The sequence below is a fragment of the Rhinopithecus roxellana genome, chromosome 4 (assembly GCF_007565055.1).
Source record: "Rhinopithecus roxellana isolate Shanxi Qingling chromosome 4, ASM756505v1, whole genome shotgun sequence".
NCBI lineage: Eukaryota > Metazoa > Chordata > Mammalia > Primates > Cercopithecidae > Rhinopithecus > Rhinopithecus roxellana.
The window spans coordinates 36,451,266-36,463,291 of NC_044552.1; the positions used below are offsets into that span (position 1 = coordinate 36,451,266).

Consider the following 12,026-nt stretch of genomic DNA (forward strand, 5'->3'; position numbering starts at 1 on the left):
TGAGACTCTGTCTCAAAAAAACAAACAAAAATTATAGACAGAAATGGCACACAACTGAATTAATACTATTAGGGAATCTTCAAGCCTAGAAACTGATGTACAATTGGTCCTAGATACAGGATACTCCTAGAGTGTCTGGTCCTGAGTATATGATGTTTTCTAGGTTGTCTGGCCTTGCAGAAGCAAATGAAAAAGTATTTTGAAAGTATTAATACATGGAGAGTCCCACCGCTAATGCTACTAATGCTAAGTGAAGATGATCTCCAAATCCAAATTCATAATTATGACACACAAAGGAAACAATCTTTTTTTTTTTTTTTTGAGTGAGGCTCTCATTTTTTCACCCAGGATAGAGTTCAGTGATACAATCATAGCTCACTACAGGCTTGAGCTCTCAGGCTCAAGTGATCCTTCCTTCCTCAGCCTCTCAAAGTAGCTAGGACTACAGACATGGGCCACCATACTCGGCTGATTTTTAAATTTTTTTGTAGAGATGGGGTCTTGCTATGTTGCCCAGGCTGGTCTCAAACTCCTGGCCTCAAGTTATCCTCCAATCTTGGCCTCCCAAAGTTTTGGGATTACAATTGTGAGCCACCATGCTCGACCTGAAACAAATAATTTTAGGAAGCAAATAATGTTAAGAACAGAAATTGCCTTTACTGTCTATGTTAATGACTTAAATTCTATGTTAGGACACCTCAAGAGATGTTGTTTTTTCTTCTAGGCTGGGACAATCCCAGTTTTCTTCCAGGTTGACTCTGTCCTGAGTGGATCAGTGTAAGGAAGTTGGGCAAAAAAAGAAAAAAAAAATACACAGAAGACTATTTCAAGATATCTCATTATAAATATCTGTACAGATATGTGCATACTTTTTTTCAGGACAGAATCATGAGAAAGTGTTAAAAATGATTTTCTTTGGGGAGAGAGATTTGGGGTAAGAGGAATAGGAAGTTTTCAATTTTTCTTTTTTAAAAGATTCCTTTTGAGTTTGAATTTCTGATGTTATACACATATATTACTCTTAAAAAGTGATAACAAGGCTTACTTGTATTGTGAGGTTACAGGGATACAGATAATTTATTTCCTTTTTAAAAAAACTGGTTAAAATCATAGTATTGGTTAAAAAAAAATCCCAAAACAACATAAACATAAACAAGTCCTAAACCTGGTCTGGCTCAGAACTTTTCCCCCAATATGTAATTTACAACCTACTTCTGGGAATAAATTAACACACTTGACAAAAGGTGTAAACAATTTTCTAACAAACTCCAGAGATTGAAGACTTCTTAGATGCCCAGTCACCCAGCTGTCAGTCAAGAGTCTAATTACCTTTAACTAAACACGGTTTTCTTTGATAGCTAGTCTAACAATGTTTATCTCTCTTTTTTTTTTTTTTTTTTCTTTTTTGATACAGGGTCTCAGCTGTGTCACGCAGGCTGGAGTGCAGTGGGCCAATCACAGCTCACGATGGCCTCAACTGCCTGGGCTCAAGCAATCCTGCTGCCTCAACTTTCCGAGTAGCTGGGAACTACAGGCGTGCCACCACACCCGGTTAATTTTTTTATTTTTATTAAGAGGGTCTCGCTATGTTGTCCAAACTGGTCTCAAACTCCTGGGCTCAAGCAATCTGCCCCCCTCGACTTCCCAAAGTGCTGGAATTACAGGCATGAGCCACCAAGCTTGGTCTGATTATCTGTAGAAATTAAATGTCTTTACCAAGAGTAAATCTTTGAATTGGCCTAATAGACTCTTTTTCCTTTGCAGCAAGATTTGTGATAAAGTTTGTAAGTGGTCATCACTAAAGTGTTTGAAAAATGTTTTTAAACATGTTTTAAACCTTCAAAAACCTGGGTAATGTTTACCTCCATTACTCGTATAAAAGATGAGGGTTTGATGGATGACAGGACATAGAACCACAGGAATAGAATGTAATTCATTCATTCCTTTGACAAGTATTTGAGTGCCTACCCTATGCCAGACTGGCAAGTCCTTGAGGGTCTACCACGTGCCAGGCAGTGTTCTTGAAGCTGGGGATACAAAAATGAACAAACGAGATTTGGGGAATAAAACTACAATTCCCACAGTGTCTTGCTCTTTGGCTTTTTTCCAGGGGGCCCTACTTTCCACGACTCTGTTCCCATGATTCTCGTTGGGCAGAAAAGCCCCGCCCGCTTATCTGCCATTTAAGCCGCGCCCCTTGGAAATGGACTACAACTCCCACAATGCATTCGAGGGCCCCCGTATCAGGGCGCCACCTCTTTCCCGGCTTTGCTGGGACGACTACAGTACCCAGAACGCTCTGCTTCGCCTCCTGGGTGTTATCGCCCCTTTCCCGGTGCAGGACACGGTAGTGGCTAGCCAGAGTGTCAGGCCTGGGGTTTTCTGTGTCCTTCCCTGGGTCAGGGACGAGCCAGTGACTTGACTCTTGGGCGCTAAGCTTGGGAGGGAGCGCAGGAGGCCGCTGTCCTTCCTTTCCGGTTCACGTCACCCTTCTCTCCCTCTCTTGCTCCACCTGCAGCCACTTGGACGGCTCCGGGACTGATTGCCTGGGGCAGGGGTGGCAGACGAGGCCGCCGGGGCCGTCGTGAGGCTGCGGCTCCCCGGGCGGCGGGAGCGCAGGGGAGGAGGAGGAGAGAAGATGGCGTCGGAGCTGGAGCCAGAGGTGCAGGCCATCGACCGGAGTTTGCTGGAATGTTCGGCCGAGGAGATTGCGGGGGTGAGTGCCGGGACCCGGGCGGGTACGTCCGCCCCTCGCAGGCCGCGCCCGCGGGGAGGAACCGACTCCTGGACGCCCTGGAGCAGCCCGGCCCAGACTTGGGGAAACAGCTGTGCCGGCCCTCGCCTTGTGGGGTAACAGCCCGGGGAGGCCACCGATCCTGCCCCTCTCTTCCCATTTTCAACAGCTCCCAGAGCTGCGCTGTGCACTAACTGCGTTTACTTTCCCTTCCTGCCCAGGAGAGCGCACGGCTCTTCCATCATACCTCCTTTCCCCTAGCCGCCCATTAAGTCTCCCAACACATGGGCCTTTGCCCTTTCTATATATCAGCTGTTGGAAGAGAAGAGACGCTTCTTGTGTTTTTGGTATAATCGCCCTACTTTATCTAGTTGATTGCTTTTCCTGAGACAAGCGGAGCCGTATGCTCCTACGACTAAACATGCCACCCTGACCGAGCCCCTACTTTGTTTTTGGGACTGCCCCAGGCACCAAGAAGGGAAACGACACTACCCTTCATTACCTCTTTCAGTGCCCTTTTTTTTTTTTTTTCCCCCCACCGGTTTGATTAGTTGACAACGTTGATGCATGTGTGGAAAGTTTACTGAGTATGAGAAAGTAGTCGTGGAGGCTGGGAAATTTTAAAAATATTTTTTCTAGGAGTTAGGGGTAATTGGATGGAGAACAAATGTTATATAACGTTGATAGAGCAGTTTTCAACAAATACTGTATAAGCTAAACGTGAGAATTGGTCACAGTGTAGTAGGAGCAGTTATGCTCCAAACGTAAAACCATTCAAACGCAGTATTGCATTAAAACTGTAATATGAATATTCTAGTGTAAATAGCAGAGTTGTGGAGTAATAAACTCGACAGCATCTTTCCCCAATAAGGACAGGGAACCCCATTAGAAGAGATTGCCCAGAATGATTATGAATGGACCAAGACAGCTTGGGCCCCACCTCTAAGACCTCCAGTTAAAAAGGCTGCTAGGAAGGGAGTGACCCGTGAATAAAACTCAGCAATCTGAATGCTACGAACAAAATTTGGCATTGGGGGCACTGTGGAGCTGTTGGTCAGTGAGTAGTTATTTTGCGTGAATTGATGAGGACCTTAAGTCCGGGTAGAAGGAAATGTCAGGAGTAGAGGTGAGAACTTTAAAGAAATACGTTGTTAAATGCTGAATCTTTGCTTGTTTGGGTGTGTTTTGTTGTTGTTGTTTGTTTTTGTTTTTGAGATGGAGTTTCACTTTTGATGCCCAGGCTGGAGTGCAATGGCGTGATCTCGGCTCACTGCAACCTCCGTCTCCCCGGTTCAAGCGGTTCTCCTGCCTCAGCCTCTCGAGTAGCTGGGATTATAGGCATGCACCACCATGTCCGGCTAATTTTGTATTTTTAGTAGAGATGGGGTTTCTCCATGTTGGTCAGGGTGGTCTCGAACTGTCGACCTCAGGTGATCCACCGGCTTGGGCCTCCCAAAGCGCTGGGATTACAGGCGTGAGCCACTGCGCCCTGCCTTGCGTGTGTTTTTTTAAACCTACTTACTTGTTTAGCCTAGGTCTGTTTTCATTTACTTTCTACTTAATATTGCACACAACTCAAGGAATTTCTGCCTTTCGTTTATCAGAGATTTGAAAAAAGAAATGAAAGTAGTGTCACAAGTAAACTGTTAAATAGTAATGACAGCTGTTTGCTCTCCATGCCTCTTCTAATTGATTATCTGTTGCTTACCTCAAAGTACTGTTATGGGTTTTTTTCTCTCACTGAATTTTGTGTCTTGGCCCAGTGATAGAGGGTACACATTCCGTTATCCCCTTCTAAAAGTGCAAACTATCAGGTGATAGGAGGTTCTCCAATTTGTAGAGGACTCCTGAGAAAACTGGTTATAAAAGTAGTGCTGGAGGCCAGTGCTCCTAGTTCTTGTTAAGTGAGATTCTCAAGCAGATGCAGTAGGGAAAAATCAAGGGAAATGCAACAAAAAATTATTACTTTGGACTTCATTTGAGTTTGTGAAGATCACAATCTGAGCTACATTTTACCCTGTTTACTTTTTTTTTTTTTTTTTTTTGAGACCGAGTCTTGCTCTGTTGCCAGGCTGGAGTGCAATGCCACGATCTTGGCTCACTGCAACCTCTGCCTCTGGGGTTCAAGTGATTCTCCTGCCTCAGCCTTCCAAATTACAGCTGGGATTACAGGCATGCGCCACCACGCCTGACTAATTTTTGTATTTTTAGTAGAGACAGGGTTTCACCATGTTGGCCAGGATGGTCTCGAGCTCCTGACCTCAGGTAGTCCGTCCGCCTTGGCCTCCAAAGTGCTGGGATTACAGGTGTGAGCCACCGTGCCCGGCCTACCCTGTTTACTTTTAAATGCCTTCTGAACAATAAGATTTGACCAATACAATTCTCTGAAATAGAGAAGATGCAAACTCTTTTTTTTTTTTTTTTTTTGGTAAGAGATGGGGTCTTACACTGTTGACCAGGCTAGAGTACAGTGACAGTGATCATAGCTCACTGCAGCCTTGACCTCCTAGTCTCAAAAGATCCTCCTACCTTGGGCTAGAGTACAGTGACATGATCATAGCTCACTGCAGCCTTGACCTCCTAGTCTCAAAAGATCCTCCTACCTTGAAAATGAATATTAAAATATAAAATTCCTTCAACTATATGACCTTAATCTTGCCTTACTTTGTGAGGACTTTACTGTCTGTATTAAGTTAAAACACTTAAGATTTAAAACTTTTTTCAGCTTAGGCTTCAGCTTTTTATCACACATTTAAATTAATAAAGTTTTCTCTTAGGTTGAAAGTACATTTTAGGGAAGAGAAACAAGTAGAGAAAACAGTGATTGTAGGCTTCAGACCTCTGTCATTGGTAATTTGTTAGGATCACTTCCATTTAAAAATCACCTAACGAGCACTAGTGTCATCCTTCCCACGTTTCATTTACACATCGCTTTTCTTATTCCTGTTACAAGGAGGAAGAACTTTTTGTGATCCCATCCATTCCAGCTGGTATGCCTCACAAAGAAAAGCATCTAAGCTGACTCTAATATTTGTAAGTTTAGGATATTGCAGTGGCCCTCTCTTCTCATTCTTCTCTTGTTAGAATTGATTCCATAAGTATGACTTTCCCAACACTTCTTGACTTGGTTTACTTTCCATACTACATATGGTTATAGTGTATTCCAATGGGTGATTGTGGCTTTAAAAGTAAACATGCCGGGTGTGGTGGCTCACGCCTGTAATCCCAGCACTTTGGGAGGCTGAGGCGGGCAGATAACGAGGTCAAAAGATAGAGACCATGCTGGCCAACATGGTGAAACCCTGTCTCTACTAAAAATACAAAAATTAGCCAGGCATGGTGGTGCACCCCTGTAATCCCAGCTATTTGGGAAGCTGAGGCAGGAGAGTTGCTTGAACCCAGGAGGCTGAGGTTGCAGTGAGCCGAGATCACGCCACTGCACTCCAGCCTGAGTGGCAAAGTGGGACCCCGTCTTTTTCCCCTGAGTATAAAAGAAATATAGGTTGGGAGCACCGGCTCATGCCAGTAATCCCAGCTATTTGGGAGGCTGAGGTGGGAAGACTGCTTAAGTCTAAGAGTTTGAGACCAGCCTGGGCAACATAGCTAGATCCTGTCTCTACTAATAAAAAAAAAAAAAAAGGGTGGGTGTGGTGGCATGAACTTGCTGTCTTAGCTACTGAGAAGGCTAAGCAGGGAGGATCGCTTGAGCCCAGGTGTTCAAAGTTATAGTGAGCTATGATCATGCCTCTGTACTCCATCTTGGATGATAGAGACCCTGTCTCCAAAAACAATTTTTTTTTTTAATAAATAGGAATTTGTTAAGTTTTGTAGAGTTTTAGGTCTGTATTAGTTATCTTTTTGCTGTACATTTTTTAAACCGTTTTTACTGAGATGTAACTCACATAATGTACAGTTCAATTTAGTAGTTTTTAGTATATTCAGAGTTGCACAATCATCACTATGATCAATTTTAGGACATTTTTATCACCCCAAAAAAGAAATCCTGTACCTATTGGCAGTCATTTCCCATTTGCACCTAAACTCCTGAGGCCTAATCAACTACTAATTTTTGTCTCCGTAGATTTGCCTTTTCTGGATATTTCGTATAAATGGAATTCAACATACTGTCATTTGTGGCTGACTTCTTTCTTTTAAGATAATGTTTTGAAGATTTATCCATGTTGTACCATGTACAGGTTGAGTATCATTACTCTTGCCACCAGCAGTGTTTTGGATTTTGGATTTTTTTGGATTTTAAAATATTTGCGGCCGGGCGCGGTGGCTCAAGCCTGTAATCCCAGCACTTTGGGAGGCCGAGACGGGCGGATCACGAGGTCAGGAGATTGAGACCATCCTGGCTAACACAGTGAAACCCCGTCTCTACTAAAAAAATACAAAAAACTAGCCGGGCGAGGTGGTGGGCGCCTGTAGTCCCAGCTACTCGGGAGGCTGAGGCAGGAGAATGGCGTGAACCCGGGAGGTGGAGCTTGCAGTGAGCTGAGATCCGGCCACAGCACTCCAGCCTGGGTGACAGAGTGAGACTCCGTCTCAAAAAAAAAAAAAAAAAAAAAAAAAAAAAAAATTTGCATTATACCATTTGAGGATCCTTACTCTGAAATCCAAGTGTTTCAATGAGTACTTCTTTGAGCATGACCTTTGAGCATCATGTGGGTACACAAAGTTTCAGATTTTGGATCATTTTGGATTTCACATTTTCAAATTAGGGATGCTCAACCTGTGTCAGTAATTCATTCTTTTTATTGCCAAATGACATTCCTTTGTGTAGATAAACCATATTTTATTTGTTCATCAGTTGGTGAATATTTGGGTTGTTTCTGTTTTTGGGGTATTATGAATCATGTTGCTGTGAACATTCTTTTACGAATTTTTGTGGGGACCTATGGTTTTGTTTCTCTTGGGTGCATATATATATACACCTAGAAGTGAAATTGGTGGGTTATATGTTAACTATTTTGAGGAACTGCCAGATTTTTCCAAAGCCGTTGCATTGTTTTACATTCCCACCAGTAGTGCATGAGAGTTCCAGTTTCTCCACATCCTTGTTAACACTTGTTTTTGCCTGTGCTTTGATTACAGCCATTCTTTTGGGTGTTGTGCCTTCTTATTGTGGTTTTGATTTGCATTTCCCTCATGAGTCATGTTGAACATCTTTTTATGAGCTTATTGGCCATTTTTATGTCTTCTTTGCCCATTTTAAATTAGTCTTTTGACCTATTAAATTTCTATTATTTGTAAATACTCTCCTTCATTTGTAGAACTCTTAATATAATTTGTTTAAATTTTTTCTCAATATATTCCCCAAAACTCCCAAGTGAGCACTAGTGTTTTTATGATTATGAGCACTAGTTGTTTCATGATTAACTTACATGTTGCTTATCCTTGTTTGAAAGCAAAACCATAAGTGGTTAAAGGATACAATTTTAATTGGGTATAGAATAATAGAGACTGTAATAAAAGGCTAACCTCTAGGAATCTTCTTTTTCATTTCATTTTTATTTTATTGTACTTGCTTTCTATCCCAAGGCTTAAATTTAGCATTCAATAGAGGAAAAGCTCCTGGAAGCATTGTCATAACATGTTTACTTTAGAGGGATGAGTTGACAGTTTCTTTACTTCCCGTAAGAGGGACTTCTAATAAGGTAGTGAATGCTTATTACTCTCTTGTGCCACATGGGTGTGACAGCTACAAGTGTCTGAAATAAAGACAAATTAAAATGCCAACCAAACTGGAAATCTCAATTTTTCATGTTGAAGAAACAGTTGCAGTTAGCATGTGTTAGTGAGAACTAATATGGAAAGCTATAGATTTTATTCTTTGGGGAAATATGTGAGCTACTTCTGAAAGACAGTCATAAATTTTTCTTGCTTTTTATATTAAGTGTATGTGTTTAATCAGGTTAAAGTGCCTGTAGTAGAGCCCAAATCTTCTAGGTGATTGTGAATTTTTCATATAATGGTAGTGAAGTTTTTGTTTTTGAGACGGAGTCTCACTCTGTCATCCAGGCTGGAGTGCAGTGGTGCAATCTAGGCTCACTGCAACCTCTGCCTCCTGAGTTCAAACGATTCTTCAAACGATTCTTCTGCCTCAACCTCCCGAGTAGCTGGGATTACAGGCACACACCACCACTCTTGGCTAATTTTTGTATTTTTAGTAGAGATGGGGTTTCACCATGTTGGCCACGCTGGTCTCGAACTCCTGGCCTCAAGTGATCTGCCCACCTTGGCCTCCCAACGTGCTTGGATTACAGGCGTGAGCCACCATGCCCAGCAGTAGTAAAGATTTTAAAAATGGGGAGCATATGCATGCCTTTCTGGAACCAGACTTTTAAATCTTGTTATTTATAATAACATGTAATAAAGAGTGAAATACTTGCTTGTTTTACTAATAATATTTTTATATAAAGTGAGTAGTTTTTTGTTGTTGTTATTTGTTTGTTTTTTGAGATAGGATCTCACTCTGTCACCCAGGCTGAAGTGCAGTGGCATGATCATGCCTCACTGAAGCCTCAATTTCTGGGGCTCAGGTGATCCATCTCAACCTCCTGAGTAGCTGAGACTACAGGTGTGCACCACCATGCCCAGCTAATTTTCTTTTATTTTTAGTAGAGACGGGATTTTGCCATATTGCCCAAGCTGGTCTCGAACCTCTGAACTCAAATGAGCCACCCGCCTTGGCCTCCCAAAGTGCTGGAATTACAGGCATGAGCCACTGGGCCCGGCCGATTTTTTTTTTTTTCTTAACCAGATGCTGATACCAGCGTCTGAATTTTTGTTGAAGAAATCTGTGAACAAATTTGCTCTCTTGTTACAGTCACTAGACTACATAATTTTTTTAGAAAGCATCCCTTCTAAAGAAACCTTTCATTCTTGTATTAAAATTCTGCAACAGTGAAGTTTTACAGGGATGGGAACATAAAATATAAGAAAAAAACTGGTTTTTAAATACAATCTTTCAATATGTTGTAAATTAAAATAGTCTGAAGCATTTAACTTTCTAGGATCATGGAGGTGAATTATTTTGGTCTTATTGCTTAATTTTTCGTTTATAAAGAGTAAATTGAATCCCAGCACCTTTGGGAGGCCAAGGCGGGCGAATCACCTGAGGTCAGGAGTTTGAGACAAGCCTGGCCGACATGGTGAAACCTTGTCTGTACTAAAAATATAAAAATTAGCCAGGTGTGGTGGTGCATGCTTGTAATCCCAGCTACTCAGGAGGTTTAGGCAGGAGACTCACTTGAACCCGGGAGGCAGAGGTTGCAGTGAGCTAAGATCGTACCACTGCACTCCAGTCTGGGCAACAGTGTGAGACTCAAAAAAAGTTGCTTAGGATAATTTGACTCCCTTCATTCTTGTTTTGATTTGCTGACAACGAGTGAAAAATGAGACATTTAGCTTTGAATGAGGCCAAAAAAGATGTCTTTTAACTCAAAGAATAAGATTCTAGTATGCTTGTTGAGGACTCTGCTTTTTCTTCTTTTTTTTTAAACTTGTCCTCTTTATAATTACTGAGCTTAAAGGATGTGTATGTATATATAAACTTTTGATTGAATCACTCTGAAGGGAGAGAATACTTAAAACCCGTAGGATTGTCTCCTAAGAAATGCTGCTGCTGTTTTTTTTTCCTCCCCTAACCACTTGACCACCAGGGAAGAAATGCTGTGGTTTTGAAAGTAATTTGGTCTCTTTCCTACTTGCATAATGTAAACAAACAATGTTAGTAATGTTTGGAAAATAGTGTAGTTTCACCTTAAGTGTGAAAACCCTTTCACTGTTTTTGGTTATAAGCTTCTATCTAGTCCCTTAACTTATGAACAAAATTTTTACATTTTTAGTAAAAGTTCTCTGAAAACATGAAATTAACTAGAAAGTTAATATATGTCACCTCATGCATATTTAAAATCTCTCCATGTTATTTTTAGAAGGAGTGGTCTGAAGAATATACAAGTAAATAAAATAGCTAAAATGAAGACCTTATATTGACTTCTTTTTTTTTTTTTTTTTTTTTTTTTTTTTTTTTTTTTTTTTGAGACGGAGTCTCGCTCTGTCGCCCCGGCTGGAGTGCAGTGGCCGGATCTCAGCTCACTGCAAGCTCCGCCTCCCGGGTTTACGCCATTCTCCTGCCTCAGCCTCCCGAGTAGCTGGGACTACAGGCGCCCGCCGCCTCGCCCGGCTAGTTTTTTGTATTTTTTTAGTAGAGACGGGGTTTCACAGTGTTAGCCAGGATGGTCTCGATCTCCTGACCTCGTGATCCGCCCGTCTCGGCCTCCCAAAGTGCTGGGATTACAGGCTTGAGCCACCGCGCCCGGCCGACTTCTTATAATGTTAGATATCACTTGAACATCCTTTTTTTTTTTTAATAAAAATGTAACTGGAATTTAGGTGATAATCCATAGGTAAACACTGGAGGTTTTTTTAAAATTCAACTTTTACTTTAGATTTAAGGAACACATGTGCAAGTTTGTTACATGAATATATTGCACCCGGGTAGTGAGCATAGTACCCAATAGGTAGTTTTTCAACCCACTTCCCCCTTCCTCCTCCCCTCCATCTGTGGGTTTTGTTCACAGTTCAGTTAACTGCATTCTAGCAGAAGTGAGTCTTTTATTTTTTTACCCCTTTGAGACAGACTCTTGCTCTGTCACCCAGGCTGGATCTCGGTTCACTACAACCTCTGCCTCCTGGGTTTAAGCGATTTCTCCTGTGTCAGCCTCTCCAGTAGCTGGGATTACAGGCATGCGCCACCACGCCCGGCTAATTTTTGTATTTTTAGTAGAGGCGGGATTTCACCATGTTGGCCAGACTGGGCTTGAACTCCTGACCTCAGGTGATGCACTTGGCTTGGCCTCCCAAAGTGCTGGGATTACTGGCATAAGCCACTGCACCTGGCTTCTTTTCGTATGTTTTTTAAATACAAAACCTGGGTATCCACACCGAAAAATCTGAAAAGGAAGCAAAGCTAAAATAGGGAAATGGGGAAAATAACAAATTTTGGTGGAGGATGTGGGGGAGATCATGCATTCAGTTATTGAGTTGGTGCCTATGAGATCTAAGTATAATCATGCTTTAAAATTTGTTTTTAGTGGGGAGAGCAAATGGAAAAGGCCTTACAGAGAGAGGTTGATCAGAGAAAGAAAGCATAGTTGGTACAACAGTCTCTTGTGGACTGACTTATTCATAAGAGACTGGTATATAAACTCATTTATCAATCATTAAGAAATGTAGTGTATTGGCTATTCATGTTCACGATACATATTGGCTGTTCATGTTCACT

The 12,026-nt window shown here is 41.8% G+C and overlaps 1 protein-coding gene across 5 annotated transcripts in view; it reads left to right on the top strand.

Moving 5' to 3' along the window:
* Window positions 1-2,271: 2,271 nt before the first annotated feature.
* Window positions 2,272-12,026, top strand: part of UBR2 (ubiquitin protein ligase E3 component n-recognin 2) — a 135,140-nt gene continuing 125,385 nt past the window's right edge. For 2 of the 5 annotated variants that reach the window (XM_030928495.1, XM_010369668.2), the window contains exon 1: window positions 2,276-2,716. In XM_030928495.1, the coding sequence (XP_030784355.1) occupies window positions 2,639-2,716 (78 nt within the window). In that variant the 5' untranslated portion in view covers window positions 2,276-2,638. Of the gene's footprint in view, window positions 2,717-12,026 lie in introns of all 5 variants that reach the window. The other 3 variants (XR_004056768.1, XM_010369673.2, XM_010369669.2) reach the window with 3 other exon arrangements.